The sequence below is a fragment of the Panulirus ornatus genome, chromosome 22 (assembly GCF_036320965.1).
Source record: "Panulirus ornatus isolate Po-2019 chromosome 22, ASM3632096v1, whole genome shotgun sequence".
Taxonomy (NCBI): Eukaryota; Metazoa; Arthropoda; class Malacostraca; order Decapoda; family Palinuridae; genus Panulirus; species Panulirus ornatus.
Genome location: NC_092245.1, coordinates 6,473,606 through 6,496,241, shown reverse-complemented (window position 1 = coordinate 6,496,241; position 22,636 = coordinate 6,473,606). Strand labels below are relative to the sequence as shown.

Below are 22,636 nucleotides of genomic sequence, written 5' to 3'. Positions count from 1 at the left end.
TTCCTGAATTTTGCACATTCCATTGTATTATTCACCATGTACCACTGGTATCTTAAAACTCTCAAAGATCCTCATGTCATGAAATCTGTGACGGATATTGTAAATTTACTCAAAGACAGTTTCAAAACTTGATGAGAAAAGTAAATGAAGAAGCTTTCCAAACTGATTAACCACTACACTTCTCAGATCAATGGCTTTCCAGAGGTAAAGTTATATCTCATTTTTTTTGAGCTATTGGAGCCAGAGACCTTTCCTTGATCAGAAGCATAAAACTTATCCAGAGCTTAAAGATCCAGGGTGGGTTATGGATTTGGCTTTTCTTGAAGACATGTTGCTTCATTTGGATAAGCTAAATGTAGATTTACAAGGGAAATTCAAGCTGATATCTGATCTAATTCAGAGCATACTTGCTTTCATTAACACACTGTAGTTGTTTCCTTGACAGATAACTAAAGAAGAACTGACACATTTTCCTTCATTGTCATTCCTTCAAGTCAGGTCAAAAGAAGAGAGAACACACACTACAGAGAACAGATGAATATGAATTTTTTTCTCTTTCATACATATTCACCATGTCCCACATTAGCAAGGTAGTATCAAGAACAGATAACTGAACCTTAGAGGGAAACTCCTCACTTGGCCCCCTTCTCTGTTCCTTCTTTTGGAAAGGTAAAGCAGGAGGGGACGATTTCCAGCCCCCTGCTCCAACCCCTTTCAGTCGCCCTCTATGACACACAGGGAATACATGGGAAGTATTCTTTCTCCCCTAACCCCTGAGATAAAACATGAGGTGTAATCAAAAACGATCTGCAGGAGAGTTTTATAGCAAGATTTCAAGATCTGTGGTAGAAAAGATATCAAATCAGGTTTATAAATGATCATTTTAGCATCTGCAGTTTCTCACACGAATCAGCCACCAGCGCTGTATCATCAGCGAACAACAACTGACTCACTTCCCAAGCTCTCTCATCCACAACAGACTGCATACTTGCCCCTCTTTCCAAAACTCTTGCATTCACCTCCCTAACAACCCCATCCATAAACAAATTAAACAACCATGGAAACGTCACACCCCTGCCGCAAACCTACATTCACTGAGAACCAATCACTTTCCTCGCTTCCTACATGTACACATGCCTTACATCCTTGATAAAAACTTTTCACTGCTTCTAACATCTTGCCTCCCACACCATATATTCTTAATACCTTCCACGGAGCATCTCTATCAACTCTATCATATGCCTTCTCCAGATCCATAAATGCTACATTCAAATCCATTTGCTTTTCTAAGCATTTCTCACATACATTCTTCAAAGCAAACACCTGATCCACACATCCTCTACCACTTCTGAAACCACACTGCTCTTCCCCAATCTGATGCTCTGTACATACCTTCACCCTCTCAATCAAAACCCTCCCATATAGTTTCCCGGGAGTACTCAACAAACTTATACATCTGTAATTTGAGCACTCACTTTTATCCCCTTTGCCTTTATACAATGGCACTATGCAAGCATTCCGCCAATCCTCAGGCACCTCACCATGAATCATACATACATCAAATAACCTTCCCAACCAGTCAACAATACAGTCACCCCCTTTTTTAATAAATTCCACTGCAATACCATCCAAACCCGCTGCCTTGCTGGCTTTCATCTTCCGCAAAGCTTTTACTACCTCTTCTCTGTTTACCAAATCATTCTCCCTAACCCTCTCACTTTGCACACCACCTCGACCAAAACACCCTATATCTGCCACTCTATCATCAAACACATTCAACAAACCTTCAAAATACTCACTCCATCTTCTTCTCACATCACCACTACTTGTTATCACCTCCCCATTAGCCCCCTTCACTGAAGTTCCCATTTGTTCCCTTGGCTTACGCACTTTATTTACCTCCTTCCAAAACATCTTTTTATTCTCCCTAAAATTTATTGATACTCTCTCACCCCAACTCTCATTTGCCCTCTTTTTCACCTCTTCCACCTTTCTCTTGACCTCCCGCCTCTTTCTTTTGTACATCTCCCACTCATTTGCATTATTTCCCTGCAAAAACGTCCAAATGCCTCTCTCTTCTCTTTCACTAATAATAATCTTACTTCTTCATCCCACCACTCACTACCCTTTCTAATCTGCCCACCTCCCACGCTTCTCATGCCACAAGCATCTTTTGTGCAAGCCATCACTGCTTCCCTAAATACATCCCATTCCTCCCCCACTCCCCTTACCTCCTTTGTTCTCACCTTTTTCCATTCTGTACTCAGTCTCTCCTCGCACTTCTGCACACAAGTCTCCTTCCCAAGCTCACTTACTCTCACCACCCTCTTCACCCCAACATTCTCTCTTCTTTTCTGAAAACCTCTACAAATCTTCACCTTTGCCTCCACAAGATAATGATCAGACATCCCTCCAGTTGCACCTCTCAGCACATTAACATCCAAAAGTCTCTCTTTTGCGCACCTATCAATTAACACGAAATCCAATAACACTCTCTGGCCACCTCTCCTACTTACATAAGTATACGTATACGGAGTTTGGTAAAATGTGTGAAAGAAGAGAGCTGGGAGTGAATGTGAATGAGAGCAAGGTTATTAGGTACAGTAGGTTTGAGGGACAAGTCAACTGGGAGGTAAGTTTGAATGGAGAAAAACTAGAAGAAGTGAAGTGTTTTAGATATCTGGGAGTGGATTTGGCAGTGGATGGAACCATGGAAGCGGAAGTGAATCATAGAGTGGGGGAGGGGGCGAAAGTTCTGGGAGCATTGAAGAATGTGTGGAAGTCGAGAATATTATCTCGGAAAGCAAAAATGGCTATGTTTGAAGGAATAGTGTTTCCAACAATGTTATATGGCTGCAAGGCGTGGGCTATAGATAGAGTTGTGCAGAGGAGGGTTGATGTGCTGGAAATGAGATGTTTGAGGACAATATGTAGTGAGGTGGTTTGATCGAATAAGTAATAATAGGGTATGAGAGATGTGTGGTAATAAAAAAGAGTGTGGTTGAGAGAACAGAAGAGAGTGTTTTGAGATGGTTTGGTCACATGGAGAGAATGAGTGAGGAAAGATTGACCAAGAGGATATATCTGTCAGAGGTAGAGGGAACAAGAAGTGGGAGACCAAATTGGAGGTGGAAAGATGGAGTGAAAAAGATTTTGAATGATTGGGGCCTGAACATGCAGGTGGGTGAAAGGCATGCAAGGAATAGTGAATTGGGACGATGTGGTATACCGGGGTCAACGTGCTGTCAATGGATTGAACCAGGGCATGTGAAGCGTCTGGGGTAAACCATGGAGAGTTTTGTGGGGCCTGGATGTGGAAAGGGAGCTGTGGTATCGATGCATTATTACATGACAGCTAGAGACTAAGTGTGAACGAATGCAGGCCTTTGTCTTTTCCTGGCACTACCTTGTGCACATGCGGGGGAGGGGGGTTGTTATTTCATGTGTGGTGCGGTGGCGATGGGAATGAATAAAGGCAGACAGTATGAATTATGTACATGTGTATATATGTATATGTCTGTGTGTGTATATATATGTATATGTTGAGATGTATAGGTATGTATATTTGTGTGTGTGGATGTGTATGTATATACATGTGTATGTGGATGAGTTGGGCCATTCTTTCGTCTGTTTCCTTGTGCTACCTCACTAATGCAGTAGACAGCGACAAAGTATAATAAATAAAAACCTTTTAGCATGGAGGCAGGCTGGGTGAAGCTTCCTTTAATCACTTATGAAGCAAAATCTCAAGAGGGAATTCTTGCTTTTGGAAATTAGTACCACATGATAAATGCCATGTTATTAGAGAAGCCAATCTAAAATCAATCTCTGTGTTTGGCCTGACCTATCTATGCGAGTCCATTTTCTCAAGATTTAAACACATGTAATGCAAGCTTCAAGTATTTTTTACTGAAAGCCACTTAAAAGAACTGTTGTGTGTGACCACAACAAAGCACAAGCCAAATTTCAAGGGAATTCTGGAAAGGAAAGACTGCCAAAAATCTCACTAAATACATGGTAAGGTTCTTTTTCTTTTCATACTTGATCGCTGTTTCCTAAGTCAATGAGGTAGCACCTAGAACAGATGAGGAAAGGCCACATTCGTTCACACGCATTCTCTAATCGTCATGTGTAATGTACAGAAACCACAACTTATCCATAACCAGGTACCACATATCTTTCTATGATTTACCCCCAGTGCTTCACATGCCCAGGTTTGGTTCACTGACAGCATGTCAACACCAGTATACCACATTGTTCCAATTCACTCTCACCCTTGCACACCTTTCACCCTCCTTCATGTTCACATCCTAATCACTCAAAATCTTTTTCACTCCATCTTTCCATCTCCAATTTGGTCTCCCTTATCCCCTCCATTTCTGATACATATATATTTTGTCAAGCTTTCCTCAATCATCCTCTCAGTATGTCTAAACTACATCAGCACACCCTCCTTAAGTTTCTCAATCACACTCTTTTTATTAACACACACCTCTCTTACCCTTTTGTACAGAAAGAGAAGGGTAAGATTATCATAATTTTCTTCTTTCACACATGCTTGCCACCTCTCGCATAAGCAAGGTAGTGTCAAGAACATATGATAGAGCCTTAAAAGAAAAATTCTCACTTGGTTCCTTGCTGTGTTCTTTCTTTTAGAAAGTAATTCAGAAAGGGATAATTTCTAAGCACCCAATCCCACCCCTCTTAGTTGCCTTCTATGACATGCAGGGAATACAAGGGCAGTATTCTTTCTTCCCTATCCCCAAGGATACACACATAATTAATCAAGTTTCCAGTGTTAGCAAGGTAGTGCCAAGAACAGATGAAGAAAGGCAGCATCCGCTCACATCCATTCTTTCGTTTTCATGTGTAATATAATGAAACCACAGCTCCTTACCCATTATCATTACTATTATCATTATCATTTACTTAGTTTTTTATTCATTTACTTAACCATTGCGAGGTAGCCCAAGGAAACATAAGGAATGGCCCCACCCACCCACATACACATGTATATACATAAACACCCACACACGCTCATATACATACATATACATTTCACCGTATACATACACAGACATATACATATATACTCATGTACACACTCACACTTGCTGCCTTCATCCATTCCTGACGCCACCCCGCCACACACAAAATAGCATCCACCCCCAGTGAGGTAGCACCAGAAACAAACAAAAAGGCCACACTCATTCACACTCAGTTTCTGTCACGTGTAATGCACCAAAACCACATCCAGGCCCCACAAAACTTTCCATGGTTTACCTCAGACACTTCACATGCCCTGGTTGAATCCACTGACAGCATGTTGACCCTGGTATACCACATCGTTCCAATTCATTCCTTGCAGGCCTTTCACCCTCCTGTATGTTCAGGCCCCAATCGCTCAAAATCTTTTTCACTCCATCCTTCCACCACCAATTTGGTTTCCCACTTCTCCTCATTCCCTCTACCTCTGACACATATATCCTCTTTGTCAATCTTTCCACATTCATTCTTTCCACATGACCAAACCATTTCAATACACCACACTCTTTTTATTACCATACATCTCTCATACCCTTTCATTACTTACTCAATCAAACCATCTCACACTACGTATTGCCCTCAAACATTTCATTTCCAAAATATCCACCCTCCTCCACACAGCCCTATCTACAGCCCATGCCTCGCACCCATATAACACTGCTGGAACCACTATTCCTTCAAACATACCCATTTTTGCTTTCAGAGATAAGATTTTTGCCTTCCACACATTCTTCAATGCTCCCAGAACCTTTGCCCCCTCCCCCATGAATCACTTCCCCTTCCATTATTATTATCATTATAATCATCATCATTATCACTGTATGTAATTTTGAAGGAACACTCGCTATTCACAGGTACTTTTGCTCTTCATCACTTTCCTGCTGGTTCTTGTATATCAGAATTTTTTCTAAATAACTTGGTTGTTAATAAAATGAGGAATACTGGAATACCTGATACCCAGTTTATAATTCTGTGGCTCCCAGATAATGCAGAATATCAAGTTAGCCATCCCTGACTTAGTATTTACCCATTGCATACCACAAAGCTCTAATTCCAGCTATCCCATGCACATCTCACAACCTCCTGCCTGTTCAGGACCTGATCACTCAAAGCATCTTTTATTCCATCCTTCTACCTTATTCTCACTCTTCCCCCCTCACCTAGTTCCCTCCACTTCTAGCTCTCTTAGTCAGCCTCTCCTTAATCCGTATCTCCATATCAATGCACTCTCTTCAACTCTCATAACCATACTCTCCTTACTACCTCACCTATCTCTTACCCTACCATTCTCACTCAATCAGCCCTCTATCATGTTTTGTCCTCAAGCATTTTACTACCAACAAATTCATCCTCTGCTGTCCTTTTATATATGGTCCAAAGCCTTGCATCTACACATCATCACCAGGACTGATATATCATCAAACATACTAATCTTTGCCCTCACTGAAAGTGATTTCACTTTCCAAACACTCCTCAGTGCACTCAGAACCTTAGCCCCTCACCCATCCTATGGATTATTTAAACTCTTTTGATTCTACCTGCTGCCAAAACCACTCCCAGGTATCCAATCTCTTCTCTTCCTCTGGGTTCTCTCCATTCAAAAACTCAAATAAACCTGTCTTTCTCCCCAGCTATATATAATAACCTTATTTTGATTTACATTAACAGTCAACTTTCTTCTTACACACACTCTCCTAAACTCAGAAAGCAGCCTCTGTAGTTCCTCACATGAGTCTGCCACCAGAGATAAGTCATCAGCAGACATTACATCCCAGACCCCCAGACCCCTAACCGACTGCAGACCTATCCTTCTCTCTTGTACCCTTGTATTCACTTCTTATACCACCCCATCCATACACACATTAAGCAAAGAATGTAACATCATGCACCTATACAAAATACCCTCCTTCACCCACCTCTCTAAATACTCACACATATGCCTTACTCTCTCAACAGAAACTCCTTACTACTTCTGGTTGCTTTCCTCCCATATCATGTATCTGTTACATCATCTACAAAACATCACTAACCCTATTATATGCTTTCTCCAGATCTGTATAATACAATTACAAATTCTTGTATTTCTGTACTACTGCTCACAAAGATTTTTCACAGGCAAACTCCTGATGCTATACTGTTTCTCCACAATTTAATGCTCTGTGCCTGCCACCAGCCACTCAATTACTACACTTCCCAGGTATATAGACTGAAGAAATATTGAAAGATATGTATTTTCTATACGCCAAATGTAGTAAGCTATAAAGCATGCTAATTAGTGTTTAAAAAAATCTGTACTGTACACTCCCTTCAAAGTAATTTGAATGCTCAATAAGGATACAATAACCAATGTGATATACAGTAAATGCATTTACCATTTATGTCTCTACTGCTAAATCCTTCAAATCATATCAAATTCATTATAAGCACAAGTTTTATGGCAACATTAACTGATGTATTATAATTTTACTTTAGTGGCATGTCAAGGACAAAAGTCCACATCAAGCCCAAGCCTTAACTGAAATGTAAAGGGATTCTGAACAAAAATCACAGGGATGAGAGCATGCAACCAGTTAAGAACAGACCCCTTCATGCAAAACGTAGGCATACTCAGCCAGAAGACAGGAATTAATGATTCTCCACTTGTGCTTGGCTCTCTTAAAATGTGGATCAGGAAACAGGAAGAACATTTTCTTCAGCTGAAAATGAAAAAGACTCAATTTTATTCTTACAAGGAAGTAGAAGCATGAGAACATATACATACTACTATAAATCTCTATATCTATAGTTTTTCATTATAAATAATTCACATATTTAAAATTTTGGGTTATGTTTTACACTAATGACTTTAAGAGTAATAACTGTTACATCATCACCTCCAAATTATTGACTGGCAAATTTCTTATGCTGTCATGGTCAGTTGACCCTAATGTACCCTAACTGTAGTGTTTATTTTAGAAGGGCTGACAAGCTAAAGTCTGGCTGAGGTTATAAAATGCCTTTTTCTAGTACTGAACATCACCAACTCAGACACATTCATTTGGCTGTCCTTACTGGGATAAGTCTCTAGCTGGGTAGTATTTTTGGGTAACATACTGTTCACTATATTTCTTTTTTCTCCTATCATACTGCATCCTCAAACAGAATACAATCTTGTCAAAGAACCTCTCACTCTAAAGAAGTACATACTTTCCTTACTTCTGATCATAGCACAACTTTGAAGCTGCAGCAGCCCTAGAAGAAAAAAATTCTTTTCTTTCTGCTTGATGTAGCATGGGCAACTGAATACCCTAATCAATTTCATCTCATTTATGACACTTATTCACTTCCTGCCCTAGGAGTCCCTTCTATCTTTATAATGCTCCTGCAGCATTCAAAAAGCTGGCCAAGTCCACCAATTGGGACTACAGGTCACACAGTAAAGTTGTCAGTTCATCTAAGTGCAAAGAGGACAGGGCAATTAAGTAGCATGGACTCAGTGTCTTTATTATGGTAATTGCATGATGGGCATGAAAGTTCTTGGGATATCCTGAAATGGTGTTTGTAGTGTTGTGGGATGAATGACAACCAGAGACTAAAAGAAAAGTGCAACTTGTGTTTTTTCAGGGGAGTGTGGCTTCTGCTTGATGTTTGTCTGGTGAGTAGGATTTTATCAGTTTAAAGTGGAGCAAATGAATTATTCATATAGGATATTAGGGATTTCTTTTTCTTGTCAAAATTGGGTGCTAGTTAATGTTATGAGGGTAATCAGTTTGCAAGCTGCTTTTGTGTTGATGTTATACATGTGGGAAGTAAATGTTAGTCATGTGTGTGTGTCATATGTGATGCCTAGAAAAATTGGTGGTTTGTTCAGTGAGAGAGACTGTCCATTCAAGTTAACTGGAAGGCTAGAGGGTGTGAGCTGGATTCATGTCTGTCTGAAGTCAAGAGAGTAATTACTGACTTCTCTGGACATGCAGACATTCTGTTCTGAATGAGCAACTGTTCCGATTGTGTAATGAAATGCTGCATGTTTGTTGTTGCTATTGTGGTGTAAGGATCTTGCGATGTGGTAGAGGCAGGCTGCATACAAAAGGACCTTCATGTTGAAGTTTATCTGGTAATGAGAGGCCATACAGGAAAAGATAGAGAAGTGTTGGAGAAAGGACTGTTCCTTGGGAAATTCACTATCAAGTTTTAGTGTTTCAGAGGTGAAGCCATTGCAAGTGACTCTGGCCAGCCATGAAATAGGCCAACCATTTTTTTGTCATTGTTGTGGAGGGTGCTGTCAAATATCTTTTTGTGTGTGGATGTGTTAGGGAGCATCAAATGCTTTGCTGATGTCTCCTGCTACTAGTACTATGCAAGAGAGAGATAGTGGTTGGTTGAATCCATCTAGGATATGTTGTGTGAACTTAGTGTATAGTTTGGTTATATTGTGAATCATATTTTCACAGAGTTTGGATAGTGAGGACAGAAGTGATATAATGTGGAAGGACAAGGAGGAGATGGGTGGTCTGGAGGGTTTTACAATTAGTATCATGCTGGAATGTTTCCAGATAATAGGTTTTTGACTGTGTGCCAGGAGTTAAGGATATTCTTAAGTGCTTGGACTGCAAGTGTTTCATGTGAAAGTTTGATATGTTGTTAAGGCTGTTGCAGGAGAGTTCTTTAAGGTTTTCCATTGCTTGTTTCAATGGGGGTTAAAGGTGCGTAGCAATCTTCTTACAAGCACCATACACATAAACAAACCTCATTTGTTTTCTTCACATAAGTTCTTCTGCCATCTCCTGTCTGCACAATTGTTTTTAAATACAATTATGGCAGAGTCTAATAAACCTATGGCCCTTAGTCCCCGGTATCATGAGGCAATAACATTCTCCAAGTTTCTGCATGAATCCACTGCCAATGAGGGGGAGATCTTACAGTAGTAGTATCGGCCCCTCCCATGACCTTTTCCTCTCGGATATACCTGTCTATTTTCTACTCACTATTCCAACATTCGTGGTCTCTCTAGTAACCTTTCTTTTGTTGAACACCATCCGTCTAGTACCTCTCCTAATATCTAACTTCTCTCTGAGATCCATTGTCTAATGATGTTTTCACAAGCCCTTTTTCATATCCAACTATAATCTGCACTCATGTTTCCAGTTCTATGGTAGTGTCTGTGCTTATTCACACATTAATACACCTGTTGCATGCCTTGAGAATCTCGAGTCCCCAAACTTTAATAATATCTGGCTCAAGGTCTGTCTCCCAACTACCACACTTTTCCTTTGTTTTGCCTACTGTTCTCATTCTACAAATTTCATATATTTCTTCAATTATCTAAACTCCTGCCATGAGACTGTGGCATCCTCTCACCCAAAAGCTAATATCCTCTACTTAATGTTCACCACAGGGAATGGTTGAATTCCTTCCATACCAATAGTGAGGAAAATGAAACCCTACACGTTCCCCATTCTCAGTGATCTAGAGCAAATCATCTCCCACCCCACCCATATTTCTGACTGCTATAACCACTCTCTTAATATTCCGAATCTGCTTTTCATCTCTCATCCTTTGCCCTGTAACTACACAATTTTGCCCCCAGTTGGCTCATCTGAAAACACTCTCATAAAAGTATCTATTTCAACAGCATCTTCCCCCTCCAGCAGCCTCCTCTAAATGTAAATACTGGCACCTCAACAAAACTGACTAAAACAACTTATGAAAATTCTTTTCTGACTTTCCTTGGGTTAATTACTGTCTCATATGTGGTGATGCTCCTGTCTCCACCAAACACATAGCAGCAGTCATTGTCGCAGAATGGAAGCATTTATCCCCTCTTCCTCCAAGATGACCTCTTCTTCTAATGCTTGATTCAATCATTCCTGTTCTGAGGCCATTCATGCAAGGGATCAGGCATGTCAGGCTTAGAAAAAACTCCTCCAACTCCATTTGAGTAAGTTATCCATGAAGCAAAGCATTCCTTTATTCAAGGAAAGTGAAACAACCTCTCCTTGTCATCCAGTGACAGGTCTTTCTGGTCTTTAGCTAAGGGTATTGCTAACAACTTCTGTCGCTCTACCTTTCCTTCTCTTTTTCATTATGACAGTATTATATCTGTCTTTCATGTACACAAAGCAATTCTCTTGCATTCCCATTTCTCCTCTAACTCTATCTTGGATGACTCTAACATTCATTCATCTCTTGATACTCCTATTTCTAATCCTATGCCCTTTGCTGTACCCTCTTTTTGAATTGTCCAAAAAGCAATTCTCTCTCAAGACACAAACAAGATTTATGGTCCTGATGAAACCCTTCCCCATGTACTGAAAGAGTTTGCATCTCAATTTGTACCTGTGCTTGCTTGTCTGTTCTGTTTCTGTTTAAAAACCAGACCTTTTCCATTTTGGAAGAATGCACTGGTACATCCCATCCCTATTAAGGGTGATCATTCTAACCCCACTGACTATCATCATGTTGCTTTGATATCTATCATTTCCAAAATATTTGAATCCCTCCTCAACTTCCATACCATCAGACATCTGGAATCTCACAGTCTCCTCTCTGTGCACAAGTATGGCTTCTGTAAGGCAAGATGAACAGGTGATATTCTTTCCTATATTGCTAATGTCAAGTCATCATCCCTGAAAAATTTTGGGGAATTTGTCGGTGCCCTTGACATATTCAAAGCTTCTGATGGGGTGGCATTGGGGTCTCATCTCTAAGCTCAGCTCTTTTGGTTTTCCTCCCTCATGTTACTCCCTTATATCTAGTTTCCTCACTGACCAGTCTGTCTCCTTTGCTGTTGATGGATTAGCCTCTCCCCCTTTCTCCATCGAAAGCAGTGTCCCTTCTATATTTTCTTCTATATTTTTTCTCCTATTTATCAATGATTTCCTTTTTTCCACAAATAACCAAATCCACTCACACACTGATAACTCAACACTGCATTCCTCCATAAATTTTAATTCTTCTTGTCTCAACACAACTTCCTCAATAATCTCGGACTGGATATCTCAGTGGAGTAGATGAAATCTATTTATGTTTAATGCCTCCAAGACCCAGTTTATACACATCTTTCTATTGATAACTCCACATAACCTTCCTCTCTCCTATGATGGTTCTGTAATTCCTCTTCTTGACTCAATGAACAATCTTGGTATTACTGTATTATCCACTCCTTAGAAATCCAACATTATGAAAATAGCAGTCTGCCTCTAAGAAACTGGGTGTATTGTTTACATGTCAAAACTACTTTTCTTCTGAACAGATGCTCTTTTTATACACAGAATTGATCTGTCCTTGTATAGATAGCTCCTTTCACATCTGAGGTAGTTCTAGTTCTGCACCCTTACTTCACACAGCTGAGTCAAAAGCAGTCTGACTTATAAACTCCCCTAGGGTATCTTCAAAACCTAATCCGCCTTCCATATGCCACAATGTTAGTTCGCTTTCCCTTTCCAAGGGGTATTATTTTGGTTTTTGTTTCCAAGAGCTGTCTGCTTCTGTGCCATCACTACGAGCTAGACCATGCAATACTCGGCAAGCTGCTGCATCATGTCATTACTGTGTGGCCATTGGCAACTTAAGGATAGGCCGTTTTGAAAACTGTTTCCTTCCTTACACCTCAAAGCTTTGAGAATCTCTACCCAGTTATGTCTTTCCAAATAAATACAGCCTGTGACATTTCAAAAGACAGATTTTTCACTTCCTCTAGAATTTGTAAATACTTTCCCTTGTCTCTTCTTTCTCCCTTTCTCCCTTTCAATTAAGGCCCAACTTTGATGAAGACTTTTGTCTGTGACTGGACCTCCAACGCAAAAGAAAAACCATTTTTAGAATGGATTTTGGGCATATTTTCCATGATTTTTCTTTTTAGAAGTGATGTTGGTTTGTGGGTGATTTTTGAATAGTGTCTCAAGCATATGTCTGTGTATTCTTGGGTAGAAAAGATTTCACTGGAATTGGATCAAAAGTGGTGCAATAAGAGCATATTTTCTGTAATGTGAGCAGGAGTTGATTGCTAAGGGCATTGTGACTGACTGTGTTGAGGGGAAAGTGCCAGTTTTCAGCCTGTCTTTCAGTGATTTGGTTAATGAAAGTGTTGTTTAGTGCTTGGATTTCTTCTCTGATTTCTAATGATGGAGACTGGTTGTTTTATGGGGTATCTTTGCTTCATGGGGAAATACTGAGGTTGTATTTCTTTCTGAGTCCTTGTAGTATGTGCATTTTGCCAGCTTGGTTGGAGATGATAAAGTGTAATACTGCATGATCTAGTGATAATATATTGTCTATATAAAAGTGTCAGCACTTTGTTTCTATGTACTATGTAAATGCTGGCCAGTCTGCTTTCCTGTAGTTTGTGTAAGTGTTTTAGTGGTTGTGTTGATAGGGTGCGCTAGATAAGAGTGTCATCAAGACGAGCAAGAGTTCAGAGGGCAATTTGTGTAGAATGCTCCAATTGGTCCTTGTGTGTCGTGCTGGTGAGCAGAATGTGATGTCTGGCAAGGTCAGCAGCTGAGGATGGTTGAAGTTTGGCTGGACTGGTTCAGGATACTGAGAGATTGCAGTTGGTTTAGTAGTGGTTTACCTTGGGGGTCATGGACACCAATGTTGAGCCAAGTAAAATGTTGGGCATTAATATCTCCACAAAGTCAGGTGTTAGGCAACCATGCTGATGAAGTACCCTAGCCTGAGCCAGGTACCCAAATAATTGACCAGCCTCTTGGGAAGGATGAACAGCGGGGTTGAATGCAGACCAACTACCTTGATCAAGATTCAGACTTATGTGGGCTCAACCCTGGGAAGCCCATGAATGTGTCATGGTTAGTATCCAATATCTAGTTTCTTTGCTTTATCAACAACATACACTTCTGTCTCAACTTCTTTCCAAATGGTATCTCTAACCTCCCCTTCCCTATCATTACATAGTTCCCATGCAAACATCTGTCATTCTAAATCCAAAGCTTTTGAAATTACTGTTAACAGTATTGAACTAATACAGCTACAATCAAACACTTTTTCAATCCATCCTTCTCTACCATTCTATCACCTTTCCTTACGAAACCATCTTTAGCTTTTAATCATCATCTTATATCCTTCACTTCATTTCTCGAAAAAGTCCTATTGCTTCTCAACTTTTCCTCACACAGATCTAACACACCAGTATCTAGTTTCCCTGTCTACTGTCTCTAACTTCCTACCTCATGCATTCACCATTTACTCATCTCACACACAATTCATCATATGAACCTGCATGTTTTGTTGGGAGTGGTTGCAGGTATGCTGCTGTCATCTGACACACAAAAACTTTTGTGGGCATCAATTTGGAGAAATGGGGTTACCACTTAAAATTTGTGGCCAAAAGGCCAGGGAAGCCCAGCTCTCTTAGGCAAAATTGCTGCCTTTGCTACCCTTGTATATTTGTAAATATATATCAATAATCAGACTGAATAATACAAATTCCTTTTCTCTCTCCTCATTCATTCATTTAGCATCATTTCAATTACTGTATCTAAAAATCGGTCTCACCTGCCCTTTTTCAAAATAGTTTGGTAAGTACTTCATTGCGTTTGTACGAATACAGGCTATGTTTTGATATCCACCTGGAACATCCTTCTTCTCATCTCTCAAACCTTGTATGCGGTCAACAACAAAGTCTGATACTTTCACCCTTATCTCCATACCCAACATTAGTGTGTCAGGAAATATTTGTGCAAGAGCCACTGAAAAAAAAGTGAGTAAGAATCAAGATAAAATTTGCTGACACTTCAAGGGATGAAATTTATGAAGAGAATATACAGAAACAAACACTAAATTCACGAATCATTACCATTCTAATTACTATCAGTATCTATAAAAACATTACTCCTGATATAACTATATAACTGGATGGCTCATCAAGAAACACCTCCAAATATCACCATTAAAGGACATCCCACCACATTTCCTAATCCTTACTCCCATTGTAACCCAACAACTGCAGCTGCTCTAAATATGAAGCATACTCCCCAGTACAGACAGCAGCACTTTTCAATGAACAAAAAAAATCTATCAATATTTTTGCCTTACTCTTTGAGTTATCTTTTTTCTGTAACAATATGTATAATATTACAGTAAAACTACTTACACGTGTGGTGAATTTCCCAGATAAATAAATGTTCAGGCTCTGGTTCTTGCCAGCCATATTAGGTATCCTACCTTATGTTGCAATATATGCACATTTCACGAGACAGATTCATTCATACTTTTTCAGTTTCCCACCATATGTTTCTTTATTTCTTTACATCCACATACATTCTTTTTTCAAGTAATTACTCCAAGACTAATATCCATAAAAGAGTCCTGATGTTACCTAGGACCTTACAACCTAAGGCTGCATTACTTCCACTAGCAGGGAAAGACAGTGTCCTTTGGAGTGAGAAGTTCTTTATTATTATTTTTCTTTATTTTGCTTTGTCGCTGTCTCCCGCGTTTGCGAGGTAGCACAAGGAAACAGACGAAAGAAATGGCCCAACCCACCCCCATACACATGTATATACATACACGTCCACACACGCAAATATACATACCCATACATCTCAATGTACACATATATATACACACACAGACATATACAATATACACATGCACAATTCACACCGTCTGCCTTTATTCATTCCCATCGCCACCTCGCCACACATGGAATAACATCCCCATATTGTGTGCGAGGTAGCGCTAGGAAAAGACAACAAAGGCCCCATTCATTCGCACTCAGTCTCTAGCTGTCAGGCAATAATGCCCGAAACCACAGCTCCCTTTCCACATCCAGGCCCCACACAACTTTCCATGGTTTACCCCAGACGCTTCACAAGCCCTGATTCAATCCATTGACAGCACGTCGACCCCGGTATACCACATCAATCCAATTCACTCTATTCCTTGCCCGCCTTTCACCCTCCTGCATGTTCAGGCCCCGATCACTCAAAATCTTTTTCACTCCATCTTACCACCTCCACTTTGGTCTCCCACTTCTCCTCGTTCCCTCCACCTCCGACACATATATCCTCTTGGCCAATCTTTCCTCACTCATTCTCTCCATGTGCCCAAACCATTTCAAAACACCCTCTTCTGCTCTCGCTACCACGCTCTTCTTATTTCCACACATCTCTCTTACCCTTACATTACTTACTCGATCAAACCACCTCACACCACATACTGTCCTCAAACATCTCATTTCCAGCACATCCATCCTCCTGCGCACAACTCTATCCATAGCCCATGCCTCGCAACCATACAACATTGTTGGAACCACTATTCCTTCAAACATAGACATTTTTACTTTCCGAGATAATGTTCTCGACTTCCACACATTCTTCAACGCTCCTAAAATTTTCGTCCCCTCCCCCACCCTATGATTCACTTCCGCTTCCATGGTTCCATCCGCTGCCAGATCCACTCCCAGATATCTAAAACACTTTACTTCCTCCAGTTTTCCTCCATTCAAACTTCCCTCCCAATTGACTTGACCCTCAACCCTACTGTACCTAATAACCTTGCTTTTATTCACATTTACTCTTAACTTTCTTCTTTCACACACTTAACCAAACTCAGTCACCAGCTTCTGCAGTTTCTCATATGAATCAGCCACCAGCGCTGTATCATCAGCGAACAACAACTGACACTTCCCAAGCTCTCTCATCCCCAACAGACTGCATACTTGTCCCTCTTTCCAAAACTCTTGCATTCACCTCCCTAACAACGCCATCCATAAACAAATTAAACAACCACGGAGACATCACACACCCCTGCCGCAAACCTACATTCACTGAGAAAAAATCACTTTCATCTCTTCCTTCTCGTACACATGCCTTACATCCTCGATAAAAACTTTTCACTGCTTCTAACAACTTGCCTCCCACACCATATATTCTTAATACCTTCCACAGAGCATCTCTATCAACTCTATCATATGCCTTCTCCAGATCCATAAATGCTACATACAAATCCATTTGCTTTTCTAAGTATTTCTCACATACATTCTTCAAAGCAAACACCTGATCCACACATCCTCTACCACTTCTGAAACCACACTGCTCTGTACATCTGATGCTCTGTACATGCCTTCACCCTCTCAATCAATACCCTCCCATATAATTTACCAGGAATACTCAACAAACTTATACCTCTGTAATTTGAGCACTCACTCTTATCCCCTTTGCCTTTATACAATGGCACTATGCAAGCATTCCGCCAATCCTCAGGCACCTCACCATGAATCATACTTACATTAAATAACCTTACCAACCAGTCAACAATACAGTCACCCCCTTTTTAAATAAATTCCACTGCAATACCATCCAAACCTGCTGCCTTGCCGGCTTTCATCTTCCGCAAAGCTTTTACTACCTCTTCTCTGTTTACCAAATCATTTTCCCTAACCCTCTCACTTTGCACACCACCTCGACCAAAACACCCTATATCTGTCACTCTATCATCAAACACATTCAACAAACCTTCAAAATACTCACTCCATCTCCTTCTCACATCACCACTACTTGTTATCACCTCCCCATTAGCCCCCTTCACTGAAGTTCCCATTTGCTCCCTTGTCTTATGCACTTTATTTACCTCCTTCCAGAACATCTTTTTATTCTCCCTAAAATTTAATGATACTCTCTTACCCCAACTCTCATTTGCCCTCTTTATCACCTCTTGCACCTTTCTCTTGACCTCCTGCCTCTTTCTTTTGTACATCTCCCACTCATTTGCATTTTTCCCTGCAAAAATCATCCAAATGCCTCTCTCTTCTCTTTCACTAATAATCTTACTTCTTCATCCCACCACTCACTACCCTTTCTAATCAACCCACCTCCCACGCTTCTCATGCCACAAGCATCTTTTGCGCAAGCCATCACTGCTTCCCTAAATACATCCCATTCCTCCCCCACTCCCCTTACCTCCTTTGTTCTCACCTTTTTCCATTCTGTACTCAGTCTCTCCTGGTACTTCCTCACACAAGTCTCCTTCCCAAGCTCACTTACTCTCACCAATCTCTTCACCCCAACATTCTCTCTTCTTTTCTGAATACCCCTACAAATCTTCACCTTCGCCTCCAAAAGATAATGATCAGACATCCCTCCAGTTGCACCTCTCAGCACATTAACATCCAAAAGTCTCTCTTGTGTGCGCCTGTCAATTAACACATAATCCAATAATGCTCTCTGACCATCTCTCCTACTTACATACGTATACTTATGTATATCTCGCTTTTTAAACCAGGTATTCCCAATCACCAGTCCTTTTTCAGCACATAAATCTACAAGCTCTTCACCATTTCCATTTACAACACTGAACACCCCATGTGCACCAATTATTCCCTCAACTGCCACATTACTCACCTTTGCATTCAAATCACCCATCACTATAACCCGGTCTTGTGCATCAAAACCACTAACACACTCATTCAGCTGCTCCCAAAACACTTGCCTCTCATGATCTTTCTTCTCATGCCCAGGTGCATATGCACCAATAATCACCCATCTCTCTCCATCAACTTTCAGTTTTACCCATATTAATCTAGAATTTACTTTCTTACATTCTATCACATACTCCCACAACTCCTGTTTCAGGAGTAGTGCTACTCCTTCCCTTGCTCTTGTCCTCTCACTAACCCCTGACTTTACTCCCAAGACATTCCCAAACCACTCTTCCCCTTTACCCTTGAGCTTCGTTTCATTCAGAGCCAAAACATCCAGGTTCCTTTCCTCAAACATACTACCTATCTCTCCTTTTTTCACATCTTGGTTACATCCACACACATTTAGACACCCCAATCTGAGCCTACGAGGAGGGTGAGCACTCCCCGCGTGACTCCTTATTCTGTTTCCCATTTTAGAAAGTTGAAATACAAGGAGGGGAGGATTTCTGGCCCCCCGCTCCCGTCCCCTCCAGTCGCCTTCTATGTATTCAATACATTTTCCTTAGTTACTCTTATTTTGTTTCCTTGATGTACTGTCCTTCTCAGCATACTGACAAGTACTGACCAGCTGGGCAGAAAAATACGGGTATAGGATAAGGAAACAATATGCAAGTTGCAAGTAAGTGCTTTCTGGCTCACTAATCCCCTTGCTACAGCACCTACGATTTCTAAAGGCCCAAAACCATATACACAGGGACCTCTTGATTTACATGATAGATATAGTCTTGAAATTGGTCGCATAAATCAAAAACACGTAAATCAAATAATCTAAGTAATGGCGATCAGGGAAATTTGTTACTAATGGAAATGGTGAAGAGCTTGTAGATTTATGTGCTGAAAAAGGACTGATGATTGGGAATACCTGGTTTAAAAAGCAAGATATACATAAGTATACTTATGTAAGTAGGAGAGATGGCCAGAGAGCGTTATTGGATTACGTGTTAATTGACAGGCGTGCGAAAGAGAGACTTTTGGATGTTAATGTGCTGAGAGGTGCAACTGGAGGGATGTCTGATCATTATCTTGTGGAGGCTAAGGTGAAGATCTGTATGGGTTTTCAGAAAAGAAGAGTGAATGTTGGGGTGAAGAGGGTGGTGAGAGTAAGTGAGCTTGAGAAGGAGACCTGTGTGAGGAAGTACCAGGAGAGACTGAGTACAGAATGGAAAAAGGTGAGAACAATGGAAGCAAGGGGAGTGGGGGAGGAATGGGATGTATTTAGGGAATCAGTGATGGATTGCGCAAAAGATGCTTGTGGCATGAGAAGAGTGGGAGGTGGGTTGATTAGAAAGGGTAGTGAGTGGTGGGATGAAGAAGTAAGAGTATTAGTGAAAAGAGAAGAGAGAGGCATTTGGACGATTTTTGCAGGGAAAAAATGCAATTGAGTGGGAGATGTATAAAAGAAAGAGACAGGAGGTCAAGAGAAAGGTGCAAGAGGTGAAAAAAAGGGCAAATGAGAGTTGGGGTGAGAGAGTATCATTAAATTTTAGGGAGAATAAAAAGATGTTCTGGAAGGAGGTAAATAAAGTGCGTAAGACAAGGGAGCAAATGGGAACTTCAGTGAAGGGCGCAAATGGGGAGGTGATAACAAGTAGTGGTGATGTGAGAAGGAGATGGAGTGAGTATTTTGAAGGTTTGTTGAATGTGTTTGATGATAGAGTGGCAGATATAGGGTGTTTTGGTCGAGGTGGTGTGCAAAGTGAGAGGGTTAGGGAAAATGATTTGGTAAACAGAGAAGAGGTAGTGAAAGCTTTGCGGAAGATGAAAGCCGGCAAGGCAGCAGGTTTGGATGGTATTGCAGTGGAATTTATTAAAAAAGGGGGTGACTGTATTGTTGACTGGTTGGTAAGGTTATTTAATGTATGTATGACTCATGGTGAGGTGCCTGAGGATTGGCGGAATGCGTGCATAGTGCCATTGTACAAAGGCAAAGGGGATAAGAGTGAGTGCTCAAATTACAGAGGTATAAGTTTGTTGAGTATTCCTGGTAAATTATATGGGAGGGTATTGATTGAGAGGGTGAAGGCATGTCCAGAGCATCAGATTGGGGAAGAGCAGTGTGGTTTCAGAAGTGGTAGAGGATGTGTGGATCAGGTGTTTGCTTTGAAGAATGTATGTGAGAAATACTTAGAAAAGCAAATGGATTTGTATGTAGCATTTATGGATCTGGAGAAGGCATATGATAGAGTTGATAGAGATGCTCTGTGGAAGGTATTAAGAATATATGGTGTGGGAGGCAAGTTGTTAGAAGCAGTGAAAAGTTTTTATCGAGGATGTAAGGCATGTGTACGTGTAGGAAGAGAGGAAAGTGATTGGTTCTCAGTGAATGTAGGTTTGCGGCAGGGGTGTGTGATGTCTCCATGGTTGTTTAATTTGTTTATGGATGGGGTTGTTAGGGAGGTAAATGCAAGAGTTTTGGAAAGAGGGGCAAGTATGAAGTCTGTTGGGGATGAGAGAGCTTGGGAAGTGAGTCAGTTGTTGTTCGCTGATGATACAGCGCTGGTGGCTGATTCATGTGAGAAACTGCAGAAGCTGGTGACTGAGTTTGGTAAAGTGTGTGGAAGAAGAAAGTTAAGAGTAAATGTGAATAAGAGCAAGGTTATTAGGTACAGTAGGGTTGAGGGTCAAGTCAATTGGGAGGTGAGTTTGAATGGAGAAAAACTTGAGGAAGTGAAGTGTTTTAGATATCTGGGAGTGGATCTGGCAGCGGATGGAACCATGGAAGCGGAAGTGGATCATAGGGTGGGGGAGGGGGCGAAAATTCTGGGGGCCTTGAAGAATGTGTGGAAGTCGAGAACATTATCTCGGAAAGCAAAAATGGGTATGTTTGAAGGAATAGTGGTTCCAACAATGTTGTATGGTTGCGAGGCGTGGGCTATGGATAGTTGTGCGCAGGAGGATGGATGTGCTGGAAATGAGATGTTTGAGGACAATGTGTGGTGTGAGGTGGTTTGATCGAGTGAGTAACGTAAGGGTAAGAGAGATGTGTGGAAATAAAAAGAGCGTGGTTGAGAGAGCAGAGGAGGGTGTTTTGAAGTGGTTTGGGCACATGGAGAGAATGAGTGAGGAAAGATTGACCAAGAGGATATATGTGTCGGAGGTGGAGGGAACGAGGAGAAGAGGGAGACCAAATTGGAGGTGGAAAGATGGAGTGAAAAAGATTTTGTGTGATCGGGGCCTGAACATGCAGGAGGGTGAAAGGAGGGCAAGGAATAGAGTGAATTGGAGCGATGTGGTATACCGGGGTTGACGTGCTGTCAGTGGATTGAATCAGGGCATGTGAAGCGTCTGGGGAAAACCATGGAAGGCTGTGTAGGTATGTATATTTGCGTGTGTGGACGTATGTATATACATGTGTATGGGGGGGGGCATTTCTTTCGTCTGTTTCCTTGCGCTACCTCGCAAACGCGGGAGACAGCGACAAAGTATAAAAAAAAAAAAAAAAAAAGACAGAACCAAATATTAGACCAGTGGAAAACTATTGTATACACATAAGAAATATAAAATACGATAATATATATATACATTGATCTCTATGAATAAAAACTGAAAATAACAAACTTAATTCCAAAACTTACAATCAATGCTACTCCTAAACTGCTAGCTGGTGGTGAAGGAGAGGGAGAAGGAAAGTGGGGGTCATCTGGGTTAGTTGACATTATTGGGAAGGTGGTGGTGGAGACAGTAGAGTCAGTTCAGTTATCATGCCATTAGATGTTGATGGCTGGTCCTCCTTTTATGTGTCTTTTTTCATCAAAAAGAAATCCATTGCTGTATATTTAGCCTTCACTGTCTTATAGTGGACTTCTTTATAGTTCCTGATGACAGATAGGACATTTCGGGCCACCTTTGAACTCAGATCTATACTTGGGTCATCCTGGTCAGACATGGAGGGAGCAAAGTGAATTTCTTTCTAACACAAGGACGCACTTGCTTGACCTTCCCTTTTTCTGCTACCACCTCCTCCTAGCATTCCTTCTCTAAAGACCTTCATTTGAGAGCTCTGCCTTATGCAATTCTAGCAACCCCACAACTTCCTCCTCAACCTCATTAAAGATGATAGAGCACTGGTGACTGATTCGAGTGAGAAGTCAGTGACTGAGTTTGGAAAAGTGTGTAAATGTGAATAAGAGCAAGGTTATTGGGTTCAGTAGGGTTGAGGGACAAGTT

The 22,636-nt window shown here is 41.0% G+C and overlaps 1 protein-coding gene across 2 annotated transcripts in view; it reads right to left on the bottom strand.

Moving 5' to 3' along the window:
• The window catches only part of LOC139756513 (tRNA (guanine-N(7)-)-methyltransferase), a 92,804-nt gene that overhangs the window by 35,559 nt on the left and 34,609 nt on the right, over positions 1-22,636 (bottom strand). For both annotated transcript variants that reach the window (XM_071675971.1, XM_071675972.1), the window contains exons 3-4: positions 14,542-14,735; positions 7,629-7,742 (exon numbers count right to left, since the gene is read on the bottom strand). In XM_071675971.1, coding sequence (XP_071532072.1) covers positions 7,629-7,742; positions 14,542-14,735 — 308 coding nt within the window. The remainder of the gene's footprint in view (positions 1-7,628; positions 7,743-14,541; positions 14,736-22,636) is intronic.